Source organism: Bidens hawaiensis, unplaced genomic scaffold (assembly GCF_021521415.1).
Source record: "Bidens hawaiensis isolate Kalapana, Puna unplaced genomic scaffold, B.hawaiensis_p1.1 tig00042887_1, whole genome shotgun sequence".
Lineage (NCBI taxonomy): Eukaryota > Viridiplantae > Streptophyta > Magnoliopsida > Asterales > Asteraceae > Bidens > Bidens hawaiensis.
Genome location: NW_027505807.1, coordinates 42503 through 67388, shown reverse-complemented (window position 1 = coordinate 67388; position 24886 = coordinate 42503). Strand labels below are relative to the sequence as shown.

The following is a 24886-nucleotide window of genomic DNA, read 5'->3' as shown; positions in this document are numbered from 1 at the left end:
GGTTTTTTTTATCATAAGATATTCGAGTGTCAATACTATTATGTGTGTTTACTTTTTTGGGTTTATTGTCGTTACCAATATGAGCCTAACCAATATCGACTGAATTCGTGTCGCTGCACCACTGCAACGTAGCGGGTATTGTTACCTGGTTTATTTTATTTTTCATAGCAAGTCTAACTTTAATAGTTTTAATTATGAATAATTAGTCGATAGTAATCATTAGTTTGATTAATAATTTTGATGATTTTAGTGTTAAAAGTTTTAAATTTTTAATATAATAAATTTTATTATGTAGTTCACATGTTATAATCAAGAAAAAAAAACAGACATTTGGTGAACAAAACAGACAATATTAGCAGATACAAGGGATTGTGTTACTGTGTAAAAGTATAATTTACTACTCGAGTCTCATTAAATAGAAGATAACTTTCTGGTATGGTGTCTCACAATCTTTAGCTCACTCGTACCATTTCTTATAAAATTACAATACTTTCTAACACGATGATTTTAAATAATGACACGCATGCATACCTCACCGGATCAAAGTTTTTCTTTCTTTTTTCCAAAAAGAAATCATATATTTTTCTACGTCTTCTACAATGTAGAGATCGCGATAAACTCATCATCATGTATCCGTCTTCCTTCTATATACACTTCTCACTTAAACGAACGTTTCATGATAGAAATTGACGAAGCATCACCAGCTATTTCCTCAAAAACAACTACCAAATTCTGGGTCGGTTTTAACCAGGATCGAGGAACGTGGTACCTACAAAACCAAAATAAAAACAATTAAAGTTGACACACGATTTATTTATGAAAAAAACTAAAATTTTGTAGGAGTGGTTAAATATACCATCTTTGAGTTGGTGTCCCGCAACGAGTTTGACACTTGGTGGGTCTAAATGTACCGGCATAGTTGCAGCCGGTACAACTACCTTTTGCGTGAACGGTCCAATATCGTCCTATGCTTTGACCATTGATCCATACTTGACCCTTTTCCATGCTCTTCATGTCAATAGCCAAAGGCTCAACTCCTTGTGGTGCATTGAAATAAGCCTACAAGTGTACAATTAGTTAATACATCTAGCACACAACTGTAATTGCGTTTACATATACAGCAACAACCATGCCCAGTAAATTTCACAAATAGTCAAAGTCGTAAGATGTAGAAAGATAAAAAATTCTATATTTAATAGATTTGAATAATATATGAAGAGAAGATCCTTTTTTTTTTGCCTGATTTTACTTTACGAAAATAAGAGCTATCGATAGGGTCTGGGAAGGATGGGATGTAGGAAAACATTTTCTCTATCCCTAGGGATAGAGAAGCTACTTCCAACGAGACCCTCGGCTCCCAAGCAAACAACATAATGGTAAAACAAGTAAACTATAAAGTAGAGTTTAAAAGGTGTAATAGTTATTATTAAAAAAAACAATAATAAAGAAATAAGTAATAATCAGGGCTGTCTCTGAGAATTTAAATGCCTCGACCGAGCTGAAATAAAAGGCTCGTAGGCCCTAATGGGTAACGGAATAAAAAGACCCGTAGGCCCAATATTTCAAATGGGTTATGGGTAAAAAAAAGATTGGGCCCAATATCTAATAAGAGGGTTAAGATTTGTAACTATTTTATAAAAAAAAATTTAAAAATATAATATATATAATTTTATGCCCCCCAAAAATTAAGTGCCCCGGCTGGTCGCTCGGGTTGCCCAACCCTCAAGCCGGCTCTGGTAATAAATAATAATAATAATAATAATAATAATAATAATAATAATAATAATAATAATAATAATAATAATAATAATAATAATAATAATAATAAAGAGTACTAAGTAGGTAAAGTTATGGCCATATGACATATTTCTAACCAAAAACTATACTGTACCCCTAAAAGTCTTTTAACCTTAAATCCTACGGGTTGAATAATTACATTATATGTAATTATGTTTACATATAATGGATCAAATGAGTTAGGACAAATGATTAATGTGTAAAAAAATAACGGGTTGAAAGTCACCCGAAGTGTTTTCGTGTTTTCGAAGGCATGAAAGCCCACTAATAATATAGTTTTTATTCATATTTAACACATTAATATCAGAAATTTTATAAACAATAAATAAAATATGTGTTTGCATATATAGCCAACCCGTTTTGAGCTGAAAACAAAAATACCCATTTTGCTTTTGCGTGTTTTCAAACCCGACCCACTCATTTTGCCACCTGTGCAAAGACCGTACCTTGTACCATGTAAGTGGCCTATGTACTTGTCCTGATAAGGACGATTCTGTCCATTCTACCGATGAAATCCCCGTTGGTGATGCTATGTTTTTGGATTCTCCTTTTAAACCAACCTGTAAGAAAAAAGACGAAAATGACCCTTGGTTCGATACGGTAAAATAGTTAATGTTTGAGGTCAAATGGGCTAAATTTGGAAAGTAACAAACCTGGTATGACCATTTTTGATGAGATAGGTCCCACGAACCACGACCTACCCTGTGCAACACGACAGGACCAAAAACTCCCGTTTTCCATTGCTCAAAGCGCGGTCCATTGTTCTTTAGTCACAAAGAATGATCATAGTTAGACTCGTATAAATAGTTAGATACTTAGATCAATTAAGCATGATAAAAATAAAAGGGACAATTGTTGAAAAAGGTAAATAAAAAAACGCTATGGACGGTCGGTTTAGGAATTTCGAAACTGTAGCAAGCGGTTTGGTTTAAGGCTTATATTTTACTTGGCCTTTAATTATTATAATTTGAAACATAAACATTATCGGGCTTTGCTTAACGATACAATAAACAGAGTCGGTCTTTAAGTGTTTACCGTTTCTTTGTTTGACTGTATTTCATGCATTTTTTTATTAAAGTTTCATTTTCATCCATGAGGTTTGGTCACTTACGCAACTTTAGTCCAAAATTATTTTCTTTTTTACATCTGGGCCCTTGAGGTTTCAGATTCTTGTCATTTTCGTCCAAATCACTAACTCGTCTACGTTCTAACGTTAAGCCAGGGGTATTTCTGTCTTTTTACCTATTTGGATGAAAATGGAAATTATCCATTTTTTTACTTTTTACCTATTTCAATAAAGTAAAACATAGATAATTGTCATTTTCATCCAAATAGGTAAAAAGACAGAAATGCCCCTGACTCACCAAAGCCGAGCCAAACCGTTAGCAACGGTCTGATTTGGTTCCGGTTTTAATTTTCAGCAGTTTGCTTACAGTTTGAACTAACAGAAGTATGAATTAAATGGCTTACTTGTAATCCAACAGCAACACTAAGAAGCTGAATCTTGTTCATTCCGGCCCTTAAGTTCGCATTTCCGCTAAACGTTGCTTTCCTATTTTCTTGATTTCCAAACGCCGAACCTGTCGATTTTGTGACAAAATAATAACAAGTTAGTAACAACAACAACAACAACAACAACAACAACAATAATAATAATAATAATAACAACAAGTTGTGCATTTTGCTTATTAAAGTTGTACAGTGTGCTTATTAGAATTGTACCTGCGAGCACACCGTTAACGAAAACGTGTAAAACATGGCCTTCGGATTCCACGGATAGAGTGGGAACCGTGTTCCGGTGTAAATCAGATGGGTTTATCACAACACTATAATAAACCAAGTTCAAGAATATGAGTGCAAGTGTTACTGCATAATGTACATAGGCCTGTAAACGAACCGAATGAACACGAACAAGGGCATGTTCTTGTTCGTTCATTTTACTTTAAACGAACACGAACACATATTTTGTGTTTGTGTTCGTTTATTTAAAAAATGAGCATGTTTGTGTTCGTTTATGTTTGTTTGTATAAAATCTAAACGAACAGTTCACAAAAATAAACGAACATAAATGAACATAACTAAGCAAGGATAAACAAACATAAATGAACATATATGAGCAAATGTAAATGAACACAAACAAACATGAATGAACATATATGAACACGCTTAAATGAACAAATATAAAATATATAATATTTAATTTATTTGCTATTAATATTTAAACGAACAGAAACAAACGGACATACATGAACATAAATAAACGAACATAGACGAACGTTCACGAACATATATGAAAAAACGAAACATGCATTCATGTTTGTTCGTTTAATCAAACGAACACAAATTTTTTTTTCATGTTCGTTCGTTTATTAAATACACGAAACTTCCCACCGAACAGTTCACCGAGCGTTTGGTTCGTTTACAGGCCTAAATGCACACATTTTAATGCATAATGTACAAGTTATAAAGCAGAATGTACAACTTATATCACCTGGTTGAATACCAAAGATAGTCACTTGCATCTCTAGTGACACTCAACTGATCCAACAGTCCAGAAACTGTCATCTTTGAGTCAGAATCAACTGTTGAAACATCTTCACTAAATGTTTGCCAACCAAGTTTATTCACATTTGTTGGCAACCAATTCACTAACGATGTTTTTGACCCCACCTGAAAAACCCGAAACATTTGATTAATAAAAAGCTTGAAACAAACCGAGCTTGAGCCTTGTATGTGAAGATCGTTTAGGCTCGTCGAGCTTTAACGAGCCTTGTGTGTTTATAAATTTTTAACTCTTTTTTACTTCTATGTATTAGTTACATACTGCATAACCGAGCTCAAGCCAAGCTTAGGCTTGTTTGGTTTTTCTCAAAATATATGAAAATAATTAAAAATGCATATTAATTACTTAATAATAAGAACCAAGCCAAGCTCGAGTTCTTGTAAGTCAAAACGAGCCGAGCTCGAGCTCATTTAAGGTATAAAAATATTTTTTTTTCAAAATTATCATCATCATCATCGTACTCAGTATATCCCACCAATAGCAAAGCTATGGTAGGTTCTGAGGAGGGTAAGATGTAGACAGCCTTACCTCTATCCCGTAGGAATAGAGAGGCTGCTTCCGGTGAGACCCCCGGCTCGATAGTAGTTTTGCATCAAGCCTTGGACATGAGGCACATAACACTCAACCATCGGCACACCGGTCGATTGGTGCATGTACCCTTGTCTTTTGGCTATCAACGCCACCACATGATGCCTGATTAACCTTCCGCCACTTTTTAACGTTATTTTCACGAGATTAGTAAAATAACGTCAAAATTAGTGCAATTTCACTTTTGCCCACCCGATGGTGCCCACTTTTTAACGTTATTTTCACGAGATTAGTAAATAACGTCAAAATTAGTGCAATTTCACTTTTGCCTACCCGATGGTTCACACATATACGTTACTTTATATAATTTTTTTCAAAATTATATAAAAATAATTTAAAATGAATATAAATTAATTAATAAGTAATAAACAAGCCGAGCTCGAGCTCTTGTAAGTCAAAACGAGCGAAGATCGAGCTCGTTTAAGGTACTTTACACTAGCTTGAGCTGAGCTTGGGCTCGTTTGCTTTTTTGCAAAATATTTAAAAATAACAAAAAATGTATATAAATTAACTTTAATTATATAAAAAACGAGCCAAGCTCAAGCTCTTGCAAGTCAAAACGAGCCAAGCTCGAGGTACTTCGCACGAGCTCGAGCCGAATTAAGGCTCGTTTGGTTTTTCTAAAGTAACTAAAAATGTATATAAGTTAATTAATAAATAATAAACTAGCCAAGCCCAAGCTCTTGTAAGTTGTAAGTCAAAACGAGCTCGATCCGAGCGTAGGCTCGTTTGGTTTTTTATAAAGTTACTAAAAAAAAGTTATTAATAAATTTATATAAATTAATTAATAAATAATAAAATAAGCCGACCTCGAGCCTAGTCAAGCTCAGGCTCAGCTCGGGCTCGTTTGTATGCCCTACTTGTACCTCATGCATGATAAGTTGTACTAACCTGGGCAGTGTTAAAAGCAACATTTTTGCAGTCAGGTAAAATGCTAATGGACCATGGTGGGAGATCATAACGCCTGTTTCTAAATCTAACGGTTGTGGATGAGTTGATATGGTAGTTGGCTATAAAAGCTGCACAGCCTCCAGTTTTTGAAGAAAATACATGTGCCTGTAAATAAATAATATAATTTCAAATGATCAAAAAATAATTTATTATTAATTTTATTTTGTGCACAAATATATAGTACACTTTTTAAAATATCAAAGTGTACTATATCATGTTTGAAATTACGCATTAAAAAGTTGCGTCAAAGAAAATGATATTTTACTGAGTTTAGAGGGGATATATGAATCTTAACAGCATCTGAAGCAGGGTTTGTTTTATAGAAAATAAAAATAATGGCGTGCGTCCAAACACACAGACACTTCGTGTGCTAATCAAAGAACAGTTTCATAGGATGTAAGTTTTTTTTTATTATTATTATTATTTATTATTATTATTATTATTATTTTTTTGTGCGGGGGGTGGGTTCTTTTACACACCTGTTCATAGTTTCCTAAGGAAACGAAAGTAGGATCAGCGGAGACAAGGGCTCGCTCACTTAATTTAATAGCTCTATGTAGCGCCTTTAGGTGATCATATTTGGGTTGTCTAAGCAAACCTGTAAAATACAAAAAAAAAAAAAAAAAAAAAAGGGTTTAAAACGGGCCCACTTAGTCGTATCAAGGTGGGATAAACGGGCCCATTAGTGGTGTACCGTATTCATCTATAGGAGCATCATAATCATAGCTGGTAGTGATAAACGGGCCTCCGGCTGTCCTTCCAAAGTTCGTTCCTCCATGATACTATTTACATTAATAAAAATGATTTTCATTTAATAATTAGCGTTAAATCGATTTTTTATTTTAGTATTTAAATGACATACTAACCATGTAATAGTTTGTGAAAGAGCCTCCCTTTTGAATGAACCGGGCCACTGCGAAAGCCAAATCTTGGACGGGCCGATGAGGTATTGGCCCACCGAAATCCGAGAACCTTAAAAGGTAACTTTTGAGTCAATGAAAGGATTCTACAAACATAATTTTGACTTTAAAAGTCAACATATTCATTCTAGTTTGACTCACCAGCCACTCCAAGCCTCAGTCCACATTATGGGTTTGGTTCCTTTGTTATTTGGAGAGAAGTAATCACAATAAAACCCATTGCAAGTATTTATCTAAAAAAAAAAAAAAAAAAAAAACTTTAGCATTATTAGTCATATTGTTAAAGGAAAATACTTTACCCGAGGTGGTAATTTTGACTCGTTTACATATAAACGAGTTAATTCGGGTTATTTTGACGGGTCAAAGACGTAAAAGTCAAACTAAGACAAGTCAAATAGGATGAAAGTTGGTTCAAGTGTAATTCTTAAACATAAAAAACTTCATAAATCATTGGATTAAAATCATGTAATCGCTACTTTTCAGTTTCCTATTGTAATTATGCGTACTTTTATTCGGTAAATTTATATTTTTTTAGTAAAAAAAAAACATTATATTCTTATACTTGTAATAAATATTTCACACTCCAATTATTTTATTAAAATTTGGCCAAAAAGTGTCTCAGGTCAACTAAACAAAAATTACACATTTTAAAGCAAAAAATAAAAACCTCACAATTTACTTTTTCAAATAAACTATTTTTTTAGTATAATATAATGATTATAATCATATTTGACACTCTAAATTTTTTACAAAAGATTTAAAGTTTTAGACCAAAAAAATATATTCCAGATAAACCGAACTTGTTTCAACCTAAACAAAAGTTACCCGTTTTTACCCGTTACCCAACCCTTCCAGCCTGCCTATGTTGCCACCTCTACCACCAATGATAGGTACAAATAATGGTGTCGGGTTTGATGACAGTATATATTTATATAATGACATGAATCCCGACACCAGAATTCTAGGTAATAAATAAAAAAAAAGGTGCGTACGATAGGATCCGGAGCATCATCTTGCTTGCACATAATCCAAGGGACACCAGTGTTTAAACCGATAGCCATTTTCGCAGCCCAAGTCATGTAAGCATGACCAGCTGCACCATATGCTTGAGTATCTGCCCCATATTCATTCTCTATCTGTCAAAGTTACCAAATTATATATATGTTACAACTTATAAGCATATATACACATTTGTGTTCTTTTCACATGATTTATTCATTTATACAATTTTTACGCCGTTTTTATTATGAATAGGCTTGTAAACGAATGAACACAAGCAAGGACATATTTGTGTTCATTCATGTAAGTTTAACTGAACACGAGCATGCACATATAATTGAATAAATTTTTGTGTTCGTATTCGTTCATTACAGAAACGGGCATGTTCATGTTCGTTCAAACCTACAAACAGTTCACGAACATAAACGAACACAAACAAACTTAAACGAACATAGATGAACTAATTTATTCATTTGTTTTTTAGACAAATTCTTTTATTTACGCCATTGTATTTAACTCTTGGTTACATCCGTATTGTAATAGAATTGTGTTCATAAATAGCAGAAATCGACCAGACCATCAAAACCGAAACAAGTCGACCATTTTAAATACACAGGGTTCGGTTCACGGTTAACTTGGAACGGGTCATTTAACATTTGTATGTTACTTTTTTTTATTTCAGGATTGTAAAGTTATGTATTGGTATATGTTATATTTATAAACAATTCTTTCACATTTTATTAAAAAAACACACACACAGTTACACAAAATGATGCTTTTAAAAAAACTGTTCTAAACCGATTTACCGTCAAACCATCAAATCCTGAAAACCCTGCCGGTTCGGCCTACCTAGAGGTGTAAACCATCCGAGCCCGATCTTTACAGGCACTAGCTCGGCTCATTAGTTGTTTTTTCAAGCCCGACCGTGTAATGTGAAAGTAATGCAAAGAAATCCAAAAAAGGTAAAACTTAAAAATAGACAAGTCTCGAGGTCGAGCCCGATAACTAAACGAGCTTTATTTTTATCAATCTGAGCTCAAGTAGCCAGTTTAGGTTTTGTCTTTTACCAAATCAGTCCAAAATTTTGGGTCAAAACAATGTTGTGACATGTACAATATTTAATGAAATGTTAGGTTTCTAGAAAATATAAAATCTTGCATGAAAGCATAATAAGTAAAAGTCAGTAACCTGTGAAAGGATGATTGGGCCACCTTGTGACTCAAATAACTTCTCATTTTTCATCATTTGCACTATTTTTGTGGTAAACTTTTGCATTGCATTCTGCATAAAAAAATAACAGTTAACTATGTCAACAAACTGTAATTTGATAATTGATTATAAATTTGCATTAAGGTAAAATGATAACTATGCGAAAAGTTAACGTATAAACTAAAAAAACATGTTAATTGTGCGAATCAAGTAGTGTAATTATATATAGTGGTGTAATTATGTAATTATATCGTAGTGTAACACTACGCTGTATATATAATTATATTATTTGATTCGTACAGTTAGCACGTTCATTAATTTGTATTTGATTCAAACCCTTATAAATATATATATATATATATATATATATATATATATATATAAATTAAAAACCAACTCGTGAAGTTTGGTTCTTATAGTTTTATCACTCAAGTTTTAAATATAAGTTTTTAATTTAGTTCTCTAGAATTACAGGTTTTAAGTTTTAAACATTTATCCCGCTCATGGCCCTCCAGCAACGTGCAATAGCTTTTGAACATGTAACGCATTTAACCTGCTCCGGTGCGAAGCACGAATACTTGTTTATTATTAAACTAGTATTTTTCCTGGCGCGTTGTGCCGGGTAGGTCGGTAAAACCTTAGCGTTGGTACAGTAAATCGACTCGAATTCGATCGTTTTCGTTAACGTGTGTTATTGTATTGAAACTAAGACAAAAATAAAACAAAAAAGATTTATAAAATGGGTGGACCGATGATGTGGCGTCGGTCGGTAAAACCCGAACGTTATCGATCCCGGGGATTGAGGCGGATGAGTCTATGCAAATTCAGTCAGGTTTCGTCATGTTCGTTACGGTACCGGAACTAAAAAAACAAAAATCAGCATTCGGTCGATTTTCGTTACGGTACTGGAACTAAAACATAATGCAGCGAGTCTACGAGAATTTGGTCAGTTTCTGTCACGTTCAACACGATACCGTAACTAAAACAACATAATGAAAAAAAGAACGAAAACAAAATTTACATACGGTAGGTTTTCACTACGGGCCGAAACTTAAAAAAAACAAAAAAAATACTATCAATAGGGTGCCGCAAAGTGACCCAAAAGAAGCTTTGCGCCACCAAACTTGTAAATAATAATAATAATAATAATAAAGAAAAATTCTATTAACTTGAAAAATAAAAATTAAGATAATGTTTCTATCAACGTGCTACGTAACCATGTCGGTCTTCATTCGGTGGCCTTAAATCCTTAATGATCCAACGTCATTCATACCTAAAACTATTTATCTTTATATATAGTTTTTTTAATGTTTAAAAAAATTATAAAGCTTAAAATAAACAAAAGATAAATGCAAGTAGTTGAAATTTTGAAAGGAAAAAAGAGAAAAAAAAATCTTGGGAACATTGGCTTTTATTTGAAAAATCATATTATTATTTTAATATATTAACCTTTTTAACATTTTAATACATTAAAATATTCCAAAGGTGTAAAGAGAAAAAAATGTTGAATAGTTGAACCTAACACAGAATAACTATGTTTACTTTTGATCCATATCAATGTAGGGTTACTCACTAGTCGAGCCTGAGTTGAACCAGAATGGTTTTGAGCTCGGGCTTGAAATTAAATAAGGCAACTTAACTAAGCTCTAGCTTGATTTTGAAACTAAAGCGAGCTTAAGATCGAGCCAACGAGCCAAGCCATGACTCGAGCCAGCCTAGGTCGATCTTGGCTTGGTTACAAAAATGATTCAAATCAGCTCAGGATGTTTGAAATCAACTTTTTATAGCTAGTTTTATTCGAACGAGGCTCGAGCCTCGAGCTTTTTGAACATTCGCATATCAATGTAGCTATTTTAAGTTGGTAATATTTATGTGACAGTTTAAAAAAATGGTATTATTTATGGATTTTTAATATCCACTAAATTCATGATTTGAAAGGAAAAAAAGAAAAAAAAACAATTTTATTTGTAAAACAAGTACTAAAAGAACTTTTAAAAGGAAAGAAAATTTCATTATTTTTCTGGGAAACGTCCAAGCAAAACTCTGAAACCAGTATGGGTCCGGTTAAGACAGTATAATCTGGCAGAATAAGGCAACGAGACTCTCTATATTAGAGAGTGTGATGGCATAAACATAAGGTAAAAACGTCGTCGTTCTTAAAGAAAAAACATTGGATTTGAAGGTATAGAAAATAAACCTTGAAAGGCTCGTTATCAGTTCTGAAGCTAATTCCAGGTACATATTTCAACCAAACAGGAAAGCCCCTATAACAACATTAAAATCATTATTAAAATCACCAAAAATCAAAGTGTTTTTATATAATAATAATAATAATAATAATAATAATAATAATAATTACCCAAAATTCCACTCTGCACAAACAAATGGTCCAATTCTCAGATGCATATACAACCCAGCTTTTTGAACCAGCTTTACAAACCGTACTAAATCATATCTTCCTTCAAAGTTATACTGCAAATATATAAAATCTAACAACATTTAGTCATATTATAAGTTAAAAAACAAATTAGCATATTTTAAACACAATTTATCAAAAAAGTAATAATAACATGTAAATTAAAATTTTAAGTATTAATATACAAAAAGAAAAAATATTTTTATCAGGTTAAACTTTAAACAAGTCGTGTTCATATCAGGGCGTGAATACACGTATAATCTATCAACATTCATTCATAATAAAATTCAAAACAAATTAGCATACTTTAAACATAATTTCTTAAAAGATAAAAATAATATGTAAATTAAAATTTGAAAGTATTATTTTATACCAAATAAAAAATAAAAAAAACTTTTTATCGGGTTTAAAACTTAAACAAGTCATGTTCATATCAACCCGTAAAAAGCATGTCGTATTTGTGTTTGTATTAAGTTTTCAAGTTCGTGTCAGGTTTAAACACGACCCGTTTAACAACTTAAATTGAAACCAACATAAACTTATTATTATACCATATAATAAATAAATAAATATAATATATATATATATATATATGAGTGTGTGTGTGAAGAAGAAAAGAGTACATTGCCAGGTGAAGGTTCATGGCCATTCCAAAAAACATAAGTATCAATAACATCCAATCCTCCATCTTTAGCTTTTTGAATAAGATCTTCCCACATCTACATCAAGATTCCAATTGAGTTCATTATTTTTTTTTCCAAATAATAATAATAATAAAGTTGTGAAGAACAGATTGATAATTACTTCAGGGGTGCTTCTAGGATAATGTATAGAACCAGAAATGAGTATTCTTCTATGACCATTGATAATAAGAGACTTCTTGTCATATGTCACACTGCATTCAGTAAACTCAATACATGATAATATTATTATGAATGAAGTGCTGAATAGATGAACATATTTGGAAGCTGAGTTAGCTGCCATTTTTTTTTCTTCAACTATGGGTAGATGGAGGATGAGACAGAGAGAATATAGAACTCTTTTATAAAAACATATGTGTGTGTATATATATACCATAGCTTTGCTATTGGTGGGATATACTGAGTATGATGATGATGATGATGATGATGATGATGATGATGTGTGTATATATATAATGTTATACATAGAGAGAGAAAGAATCACTTGTAGCAGTATTTTGTATTTTTTATTTTTTTTATGAAACAGCCAAAAGTACAAAACAACTCTAAACCAATTAATATTTTTTATTAGTGATTTATGTTTTCTAAAAGATAATTTTAGACTAAGAAATCAGTAATAACTATTAAATATTTGGTCTTTATTATTATTTTTATTACTGTTATTATATCATAATAGCAATACAATAAATGGTTCAAGATGTACTTTTCAATATGGTGTGGTGGCAGGAATTCTTTATTTTTTTTTAATAGAGATTCAAGCTTAATTCTTACAAACAACATTTTAAGGGGCATGGATGGTTCAATGAAGAAAGACTGAGATCATTTGTGATCTTGAGTTTGAGTATGAGGGCTTTCAGGTTTTACCATCAGTGGACTTTCGGACAGACAGATTTTTCCTGAAACTAGAGATAACTTGGAGGCGCTTAGGGGCTCCATACGACGGATGTTCAAAAAGCTCAAATAAAACTAGCTAAAGAACTTGATTTGAAACAACCTGAGCTGAGTTGGCTCATTTTTATAACCAAGCCAAACTAGACCCAAGTTCGGCTCTGGTCATGGCTCGTTTAACTTTAAAATCGAGCTCAAGCCTAGCTTAATTGCCTCATTTAATTTCGAGCTCGAGCCCACTCTGGCTCGACTCATGAACAACTCTACACACGGCTGGGTTGGGTGGGCTGGCAGTGTCCTTTTGCTGCTGGGTGACTATGTACGAAATACTTAATACAATTTTTTTTTACCGTTAAAAAAATACATGTTTCAAGATACTAATTGAGTGATAAATTAGTCACCTTTATCAAATTCAAACATTTTCTTAAAAACATGTAGCAGTTGTAATTATTGTTTTCTTTCTTTTTATTCCTTTTTTAGTTGAATTGTTAGTCTTTTTTACAAATCACATGAACTAAGTAATTTATAATTACATAAGTATATCCCATAGTTATTTAACCTACAATGTACATACAGTTATAAAAAAAATACTAATGTTAATAGATTCTGTTACCTATATATGTGCATCTTTTATACTTGCTATATATTATACCCTTTTAACTTAACTTTAGTTTCTAATGTTGTAAAAGGACATAGTGATACAACTTGGTATTTGAAATTGTTACATGCATAACCTTTTATAACTTTATCTCCCTGTATATGGGTGTAAGATAAACTTTTGTTTGGGCTTCTATTTGTTCGTTTGATAAGTGCCGCTTTTGTTTTCATTGAGCGAAGCCAACAACGACCGGTAGGCTTTTGTTTTCACTGAACAGGGCTATCTAGGACCCGTGGGATGATTAAGGAGGTGCGTCCCTCATTCTAGTCTTCATTTACTCGTTGTGGCTTTCATTTGTTCGTTTGGGCTTCCATATGTTTGTTTGATTTCTGTTTTCACTAAACAAAGATAGCAACGACTGGTGGGTTTTTGTTTTCACTAAACGGGGCTATCAAGGACTCGTGGGATGATTAAGGAGGTGAATCCCTCATTCTAGTCTTATTTACTCGTTGTGGTTTCCATTTGTTCATTTGAGCTGCCATTTGTTCATTTGAAAAGTGTCGCTTTTGTTTTCACTAAACTGGGCTAGGAACCACGGGTGGGCTTTTGTTCACATAGAACATGGCTATTTAGGACTCATGGGATGATTAAGGAGGTGAGTCCCTCATTCTAGTCTTCCTTTTACTAGTTGTGATTTCCATTTGTTCGTTTGGGCTTCCATATGTTCGTTTCAAAATTGTCGCTTCTGTTTTCACTTAACAGGGTTAGCAGCAACTGGTGGACTTTTGTTTTCATTGAACGGGGCTATCTAAGACTCGTGGGATGATTAAGGAGGTGAGTCCCTCATTTTAGTCTTCCTTTACTGGTTGTGATTTCCATTTATTCGTTTGGGCTTTCATATGTTCGTTTGATAATGTCGCTTTTGTTTTCACTGAATAGGGCTAGCAACGACCAATGGACTTTTATTTTCACTGAACGGGGCTATCAGGGACTCGTGGAATGATTAAGGAGGTGAGTCCCTCATTCTAGTCTTCCTTTACTCGTGGTTTTCATATGTTCGTTTGAAAATTCCCGCTTCTGTTTTCACTAAAGGGGTTAGCAGTAACTGGTGAACTTTGTTTTCACTGAACGAGGCTATCAAAGACTCGTAAGATAATTAAGGAATGTCGTGTCTGAGAATCGCTAAATTTTTTGGGGCCGAAGTTAAAAATTTCTCTGCCTTAAGTAAAAGGTTTTTTTTTTGTTTAAACAGTTAAATTTTTAAAGGGACTTATTTGGTTTCAATGTTGATTGCGTAAAAAAAATTGTTTATAAAAATAGACTTAAGTGAGTTGAGTAATTGAATTTAAACATTAAAATTACAAATTTTTTCATAAAAAAATGAAAAATTCAAGCCTAACGAGATGATCGGACTGACGGTCGTCGACCATCTTGCCGTCCTATGCAAGCCGGCCATGGTTACGGGCACTCTCGTGGAGGCGTAGTGGGACCCAACTCAATAAATGATTATATCATCAATATTGCAACGTTATAAATATGTCCTTTAGTTCTAGGTAAACTTTTTTTAGTGATAATAAACCATATGAATGGTAAAACCTAATGACATGACCATAAAACAACATGTTAATCAAGCACATGATTTTAAACTTCTATATGAATCAACTGTCTAAAAAAACATAATAAAAATTAAAAAGTGTAATAATATACATGTCTAATCATATGTTTAAAAAGTATGTATGAGTCCCTCAATATTTGACGTGTGGTATATATTTTCTTTGAACCTTTTCTTTTATTGTGATGCATCTTTACTTTTTGTTAAAAATATTTTTATTCATTATATTTAAAATGCAAATCATTTTTCCAACATTAAATCACACTCATGCCCCTCTAAGAGCTTTCGAGTGTATAAAACGAGTATTAAAAATGAGTCTTATAAAAAAAATTCAAAAGATCGACGATGATGAGGGCTCAATTTATCATTAACATGCTAGAATTTAGAAAGGTTTAAATACATTATTATCTTTATATTTGGACTTTGATAGACCTTTATATAAACTTAGATCCTTAAATAAATATAAATTTTTTATATATTATATTTTTTAAATTTTCAAACGTGCCCGAAATGGTAAGAGTCAGGCCTGGTCACAAACAATATAAATAACAATAATTTTAATTTTTAACCAATAACCAAACCACAAACACCTAATCATCAAAATGGTCACCCAAAATTTTCTTGGGTATGTAAATTAGTTCATATTTTCTGCCAACCCCACATAATTATTCGTACATTAAAAACATAAGCTTTAATAACAACTATATTGAAAAAAGCAATGACAACTGTAAACAAAATAAAATTAAGGGCCACCTACATGGGATGCTTTTGTTTCCTTTGTATGTGTTTTTTTTTTTAAAGTTTTTTTAACAAGAAATTCCCTTTTATTTTAAGAGAAATTAAAATATAATGTTGTATTATAACTGTTTTATCATATGATTTATTAGGGATATTTCTCTTAAATTAATTAAGCAAATTTTAAGTGTGTATTACATAAGTTTTTATTATATGATAGTGAAACTTATGGAAATATATATGGTCCTTCCTACTCTTTATTTGATTTAATTTTTTAAGGGAAATAAAATTCTTTTAAGAACATGACATTTTTAAGAAAAGTTGAATTTTTAATAATCAAATTGGTCGATATTAATTTATACAGCCAAGATAACTAATGATACTTTCAGTTTTCACGTTTGTTGCCAAGAATATATTACTACTAAAAAGTATCCAATGACCATAACATATAGTGTACTTACTGTTTATCCTAATCAAAAGATCGCAAATTCCACAACATACATACACAAACCCACACACACATTGTGTGCACACACTCGTGCACTATGTTTGTGAGAGGGAGGGTCCACCTCTTCATCTGAACAAGGTTTGCAGATCCGGACATCACACCCATAAACCTGCTCCACGTCAATGTGATCCATCGCATCATCGTTCATTGCCTTCCCCTCATCCAGACATTAGTGGGCGATCTCTACGTTGTAGTTGCTCTTATATATAATACTAGCATTGCATTCTCGGGTTTAAAATACAAGAAAAAGAAATGATAAGATTGGATAAGGAAATAAAGGAAAAGAAATTATATACTTAAAATACATTCTCGAGTTAAAATAAAAGAAAAGAAAGTGTTAATTACATTCTTGAGTTAGATAGAAAGGAAAATATAGGAAAAAAAATTGTAACTTTATAATTATACCCTCATTATTGAGTTAGATAGGAAGGAAAAGATGGGTAAATTAGTAATATATAAACTTTTCCAAATAATCCGGCCATATTGGCAAGAAAGTTTTGGAGGAAAAAAAACCTAACTTTTCTTTTAATAAAAAAACTCAAGAATGAAACAAAAAAAATTTCTTATCTTTTCTTTTTTAAACCCTTAAATAAAAAACTCAAGAATACAGTGTAAGTGTTTAACTATACTGGTCTATTTACTTAAAAATTGATTGTGCAATAAACATCCCTTTTTATTTCCTTATAAATATCTCCAATACAAAAATATGTCTTATTTCTTAACATTTTGGTGGATAACAAAAATTAAACTACAAAGAAGATGCCCAAATCCTGCACACATGACACATGGTAAAGTGTGTACTTGTAGTCAATTTGTTTGTACCTTTGTCTCATAATAAATGTTATGTGAATCATGTGACATGAATAAAAAACACTAGTGAATACTGAATACCAATAACTTGTCCACTGTTATGTTGGATAATATATATATATGAAAAGTATAGAATGAAAATCTATTTGAGTTGTGAAAATCCTATGTAACATCGTTTTTTTTTTTTTTGTTATATGTAATATATGTTGTAACATTTAATATAAACATCGAAACATTAAAAAAAAACTGTTTTGCTATTTTTTAACATTTTTTTACTAACTTTTTTATATGTTTTTAGGAGAGAGAAAAAATTATATTTATGTTAACATTTTTTATTAACTTTAATTGTGGACCACAAGATTTAATCTTTAATTAAAAACATGTGGTTGAGAATGAGTTTCTAGAGTTTTCACAACTCAAGTAGGTTTTTATTTTAATCTAACCCGATATATATATATATGTATATATATATATATATGTATTATTGGGATATTGGATTTTAATAATCTGAATTTTGGCCCATGGGTCGATATTACTCCCAATTTAAAAATTTCCTAGGTTAATCCCAACTTTCACCATATTAGTCTTCATTGAGCAGTTTTCTTACAGAGACTAATCCAGTTAGTTATAGGGCAAAAAATGTCATTTCTCAAAGTTTGCGGGGGCAAATGAAAAGGTAATTAAACTTCAAAACCCACCATCGCTATTGCTACCTCCATCGTCCCGCCACGCTGCCACTGCCGCCGCCGCCACCATTATATATTAATTAGTAATATAAATTTTCAGACTATCCTTTCATAAACCTATCTGCATACAGGTGGTCTGCAAAGTGGTGGTGGCGGCGGCGGCGGGACAATTGTGGCGGTGGCGGCGGAGATGGTGGTGGGTTTTGAAGTTTAATTACCGTTTTCATTGTCCCCCTAAATTTGGAGAAATGGCTTTTTTTTTCCTAAATTTAACCAGGTTAGTCTCCGTTAGAAAAAGGCTTGATGGAGGCCAATATAATGAAAGTTAGGATTAACCTATTGAATTTCATAAGTTGAAATTAACAATAGCCCAAAGTTCGGATCATTAAAATCAATATCCTTATATATTATATGCATGTATGTGTGTGTTTTAAAATTGCTAGTATTTATTAGTCACAGTACAGGTGTAGAATAAAAAAATACTGCTGTTGAAATTTTTTGTTTTGGGCATTCAAGAATCATGACTCTTAACACATATCTAGATTATCTCTTGACAATAAAAAATTAAATAACTATTGTTAGTATATTCATACGAAATATCAAATTCATTTCATTTAGGTTATTACTTACTAGTATCATCATAAGTTTATAATGTACAAGCCTGATTTGATTTGATTTGATTATTTATAAGTAAACTTTTATCGACCGTCTATTTTTTTATGAATTTATTAAAGCTTCTGCTATTTTTTCTGTATTATTCATGAATAAAGTTGATACACAAAATTTATTCGCGTATCCATTACTATTGTTTTTAGTAGAAAAAATGTTAATTTTAATATGAAGATTTTTGGACAAGATGACATAAAAGTATGGCAAAAATGAAAATGGAAGCAAAATTGAGACTAGTCATAATGTTGTGTCCAAGAAGTGGTTAATACTTCAAAGAGCATGGGCACTAAAGGGGCTTTTTTAGGGTCATTCATCTATATTATCCTTTTCTATATCTTCTTCTACAATACCCTTAATTTTTCATATATTTTTAAAGAAATATTTTTATGCTACTAGCATTTACAACCCGGACTAGCGACAAAGCTTGCGTTAAGTCAAATGGGTGACGAAAATCAAAGAGGGGTGATCGCGCTCCATACCTATAAAAATTTTCAGAAAAAATTGCGAAAATTTACCCTACGAAGCGAAAAAATGGGAGTGAGCGGGAACCCCCCCCCCCCCCTCCTCATAAGGTGCGCCCCTGACCCGAACCGAAGTAAAAACAATTAAGCGGTTTGTGGTTTAACTAGTCTGACCGGTAATTCGCGGGTTATTTCAAAATAATCTTAATTTTATTATTGTGGACAAGATTATAGTTTATACTTTATTAATCATTGTTATTTCAAAATAATCTTAATTTTATTATTATGGACAAGATTATAGATTTTTCTTGTTGGATTATGTTATTATCATAGGTCCCATATTCACCTAAAGAAAACGTGTTGAGGGATATAATTTTAAAACATAAATCCTTACGTGTATGACAATGAATCATAACAACAGGACCCATGTTTCAATAATTTGTATCATTTTATTGGATTCTAATTAATATCAAGGTTAATATGTATTTAATATATCCTCTCATAGGGTTTGAGATTTAAGTAGGGGTGTTGTTTGAGTCTTTAATTCGGTTTAGGGTTTTTTGAGTCAGTAATATGGGTTTATGTTAAGAAATCATACCAATTTACCGACCTAAATGAAATGTGGGTTAATCGGTTTTGGTTACTTGGTTTAGGGTTTATTATGGTTGGGTTAATCAATATTCGGGTTTCTATGGACGATTGAGACTTAAATCATATAAACTAAAAGAAAAAATTTCCGTTGAATACCTGTGGTTTGATCGTTCCATCTATTTGTATACCATTTCGAAACCTTTAACGCTTTGAATACAAATATATTTTAATCATATCGATTTGTATACAACTTCTAAATGGAGTTAAACAGATCTGTTAAACCCCAAATACGTCAGGGGTACTTTAGTCATTTTCAATTAAAAATTAACCCCCTGTAATGATCTGGTAAATGATATAATGCAGATTAATCCTTTAATGGCCCGTTCAAGAAAAATTAAAAATCCTTTAATGACACTAGAAGATAAAAAAAAATGAACATTCATAATACTTGTCTATATCCATAAAGCCAAAAATGATCCAATCGAGCATATCATAAACAAAACTAAATGCAAACTTTCATTTCATAACTTGTAAAATCATCCAGATACATTTAACAAATCTACAAATTGACCTTTATAAACGATTACCCAATTTTCATGTTAATTGGCAAGATAATATATTATAAAGAAAACCAGACTACTAAATAGAACATGTTTCAATCTCTTGTTCTCCATATCTCGTTTCCGGACCATTTCTTCGTGATTCTTAATCGAATTCAGAAGCCCCGAGACAATTTCTGCTACTAGAGAACACAATTGCAAATTACCATCGTTGAATTTGGGGAAGACGGAGTTAAGGTTTAAATGAAGTATTTGGGGGAGACGTATGAACAAAGAGGGGTGTTAGGGTTTAAAGAAGGCAAGGATTAATTTTTTTAATTGAAATTGACGAAAGTAACAGATTTGTTTAACTCCGTTTGGAAGTTGTATACAAATTGGTATAGTTAAAATATATTTGTATTCAAAGCGTTAAAGGTTTCAAAATCGTATAAAAATAGATATGAACGATCAAACCACATGTATTCAAACGGATATTTTTTCAAACTAAAAAGAAAGCTTCAAATCGTCAGTCTAAACATATGGAAAGAAAACTAGACTTCTTTATTGTTAATGTATGTATAACTGACATTTTTTAATGTAAATTCGGGTTAACTGGGTTAGCTCGATTAAACTTTTAAACCCAATTACCGTACTAAATGCTACCTTCGGGTTTTGGGTTCCGAGTCCTATATTAATTGGCTTTAGATTGTTCGGATTCCATCTCAATCGGGTTCGGGTTACTTCGGATCTGGTTTGGTATTCGGGTTTCGGGTAAAACAACACCCCGAGATTTATGTAAAACATATGATATATTAGAGTTTTTAAGTTTAACCAAATTATTCAATATTCAAGTGACACAAATTTTAAAATAATTATAAACCAAAAATATAAAAATGTACCAAATGATAAAAGAGTCGGTGGTGTTTGATAAGAAGGAAAGTCTATTAAAGGAATAAAGCAAACCGAAAATGATGCAATTGTTAATGATTTAAATGCATGAAATGACAAAAGCAAGAACATGTGGCTGTATCAATTAGCATACCTGGCTTCCACATCTCATCTCTCTTTCAATTATTATTCATTAATATAAGGTCTTTTTCCTTCGTCTATGACCCACGAAACCTTCAAATGAACTACCAGCTAAATTTATTATATCAGGATATACTCGTCTTTTAATTTGATAAAAACCCTGATCTAAGACCAACACTCGTGAACACCCGCCCAAAGGCACAACAATGCAGTGAGATAAATCTGTTCAGTTTAAGAATTCAACTAGTAAAACACACCTACTCGCCTACTCTCCCATAATCGGTGCCGCCGAAACTAATGATAGAGCAGGATTCGAACATGAGTCACATGAAACACTGGGTATCTCCCTTATCACTCTACCACCAGCTCGTTGACAATTAAATAAGTTCTACACTTCAATACTAACATATTACTTGTATTACAGTAATGTTAAGGGGAAATAAAAAAAACTGTAGTTTATCAAATTTTTGAGATGATATTGGAAAAATAAAGAAACAATTTTCTTTTATGGTTAAAGTTGTATCTTTAAAAAAAGTTACTGTTTATTAGGCAAAATAAAATACATACTGTTAAGAGAATTTTACGTTCTACTTTGACAGTTTTTAACCGAACACTTAGGCTGAGCTAGTAAATACTGTTTCAGACAATAACAAACCAAATGGTTGGGTTGAGCGGTTGGTTGGATCGGTCGTACTAGCTAAATAGTCCAAAAATGGTTAGGTATGACGATTAGGTCGATTTTTATTCAAGATACTTTTATTAACTAATCATATTGTTAGTTCTAGCTTTTGTTAGTTTGCTATATGTAAACCCGGTCAATTTGAACTTTGGTTACATGGTTAGTTCCACAACTTAAACCATCGGCTAAACCGTTACTCTAAAACCAATTGATTTATTTATATTTTGGTGCTCATTCGGTTTCTATGGTTTATGAACTCCCTTGCTTGTCGCAGTACAACATTTTTAACATCAATGACCTTTTCAACGACAGTTTCAAGTATTAATAAAAAAAATAGTCGAACAAAGTTGGTTTCATTTGGTTTTATTTAATTTCCTTGCGTAGATATTAGCAGGAATTAATTGAAACTTTGGCATAGGCTCTATTGTAACTATCATTTTATTACCATTCATGAATCCAACACTAATGATACCAATATTATTATTAACCAAATATGATGAGCCTAAAGAGAAATGCGCCAGGATTGGTAGATAGTGTTGGATTTTTCAACAAATGCGCCAGGATTTTTGTTGAAAAATAAATACCTATGAATTTCTTGACCAACTCACCAGTAGAATGATCCACACTCAGACTAGCTGGCATTTGGTCTTTGGATGGATGAGAGGGAAACACGTATGTGTGTGTGGATCTGAAAGATCTGTCAGACATGTTTAAAAGTTGTTTCATGCAAAGTGACTAAGCACAAGAAAGTGTTTCTTGACAACCAACACGTGTTCATAGTTCATACTATTTGCATTTGATACTTTTGGTTTCCTCGTGCCTGAGGTTGTGAAACTACTTACCCGAGTCCAGTGGATCATAGTAATTTTATGACTAAAAGATCTATCAATGTAGTTTATGAAAGACTCGGTTTTGCAATTAAAAAAAATGTTTTCTCTTTCATTGTAAAAAAGTAATGAATTAAATCAAAACATTTAGAAAATACATAAATAACTATTAAATACACTTTTAAAAAGGGCATTTTTGTAAATATGTTAGCAACAACTCTACACTTATAAAAAAAATTAACATATTAATCAATATTCTACCACCATCACATTTAGTGTAACTTAAGCAATACCTTGCATGGCATGGCACATGGATGCACATAAAATGTCAAAATCATGGCTTCAATTTCAAACTCAATCCACCAAGGCCACCTATGCATTAAAGACTTGTAACTTACACATTTCACTTAGGGTGGGGCCCACCATTGATGCTATTTAAAACCCTAGTCCAACCAAATGGTCCAAATCTATATACATCAAAGCTCAATGGAAGACTCTATCAATGTTTCACTTTTTCTTGCACAAGAATAATAGTTTAGTAAATGGTGGTTCAATTGTGTATATTGTAGGTCTAATGAGTTACACCGCTCGTAAGTTAGTCGAGATTGCTCGTTGAAAACTCAAATTTGAACCATGGCCAAATTCGAGTATAGATTGAAGCTTAAACACATATTCGAGCCCGAACTTCACAAAACCTAACTTGACTAGATTTATTATCTAAAAAATTATCCAATTGGTATTGATGAATGTAAACTAGGTGCCTTAAACCCGAAAAAGACTCAATTGGTATGGGTTCATTTTGTTATGGTATCGGTTCATATAATTCAATAATATGGTTGTTTGTGTAACTTAATGCAACTTAAATGTTATCATATTAAAAAGATGTAGAATTAATTATGTAAATAATAGAACTTTAAAGGTATATTAAAGTTGTGTGGTTAGTGTCATATGTTATTTATTTATTTATTTATTTTTGAAAGGCAAGCTTCAAAAAAAAGAAAAGACCGTTTGCAAGCCGCAAGAAGCCCACATAATACAAATGTAAGACAAGAATAAAGAACAAGCCGGAAGGTAAATTACAAGGAAAATTAACAAAGTTAAACAAGCACCAAGCTTCCCACATGGAACTAGTGAATGTTAAATAACTGGTGCATGGTTTTCAAAACTATACCCTGCTGGCGGTGCACGCATATAATGTATATATGTGTGAACTCTCGGGTGGGCAAAAGTAAAATTGCACTAATTTTGACGTTATTTTACTAATCTCGTGAAAATAACGTTAAAAGTGGGGGAAGGTTAATCAGGCATCATGTGGTGGCGTTGATAGCCGAAAGACAAGGGCACATGCACCAATCAGCCGGTGTCCCGATGATTTGAGTGCTATGTGCCTTATGTCCAAGGCTTGATGCAAAAATACTATCGAGCCGGGGGTCTCATCGGAAGCAGCCTCTCTATCCCTATGGGGTAGAGGTAAGGCTGTCTACATCTTACCCTCCTCAGACCCTACCATAGCATTGCTATTGGTGGGATATACTGAGTACGATGATGATGATGGTTTTCAAAACTTTAACTTTTAATATACATTATCATATAATGTATACATACCGCATAATATCATCATCATCGTACTCAGTAAATCCCACCAATAGCAAAGCTATGGTAGGGTCTGAGGAGGGTAAGATGTAGACAGCCTTACCTCTACCACGTAGGAATAGAGAGACTGCTTCCGGTGAGACCCCCGGCTCAATAGTAGTTTTGCACCAAGCCGTGGACATAAGGCACATAACATTCAACCACCGGGACACCTGCCGATTGGTGCGTGTACCGTTGTCTTTCGGCTATCAGCGCCACCACATGATGCCTGATTAACCTTCCGCCACTTTTAACGTTATTTTCACGAGATTAGTAAATTAACGACAAAATTAGTGCAATTTCACTTTTGCCCACCCGAGGGTTCACACATATATATACATTATACGTGCATAATATATAATAAATAATAAACGAGCCAAAGCTCGAGCTCTCTTAGATTAAACGAATGAACGAACTTAAAAAAGCTCAAACTAAACAAAAAATTGTTCATAAAAAAGATGAAGGAAAGAATATTTTC

The 24886-nt window shown here is 32.4% G+C and overlaps 1 protein-coding gene across 1 annotated transcript; it reads right to left on the bottom strand.

The window, feature by feature from the left end:
• Positions 1-590: 590 nt before the first annotated feature.
• Positions 591-12481, bottom strand: LOC143615413 (beta-galactosidase 3-like). The gene is made up of 18 exons (XM_077088538.1): positions 12248-12481; positions 12067-12162; positions 11387-11499; positions 11225-11291; positions 9007-9099; positions 7812-7955; positions 6961-7052; positions 6766-6871; positions 6594-6681; positions 6379-6497; positions 5840-6004; positions 4289-4467; positions 3520-3623; positions 3268-3377; positions 2451-2561; positions 2244-2357; positions 857-1059; positions 591-769 (listed from the first exon to the last, which is right to left on the bottom strand). Exons 1-18 carry the CDS (start codon positions 12425-12427, stop codon positions 658-660), a joined length of 2196 nt encoding a protein of 731 aa, XP_076944653.1. The 5' UTR covers positions 12428-12481; the 3' UTR covers positions 591-657.
• Positions 12482-24886: the final 12405 nt, after the last annotated feature.

Coding starts and splice junctions, on each gene's coding strand:
- LOC143615413 (XM_077088538.1), bottom strand. CDS start 12,427: ATGGCAGCTAACTCAGCTTCCAAATATGTTCATCTATTCAGCACTTCA. Junction 11,292..11,386: donor TGTGCAGAGTGGAATTTTGG/GTAATTATTATT, acceptor ATGTTGTTATAG/GGGCTTTCCTGTTTGGTTGA. Junction 3,624..4,288: donor TATCTTTGGTATTCAACCAG/GTGATATAAGTT, acceptor GGTTTATTATAG/TGTTGTGATAAACCCATCTG.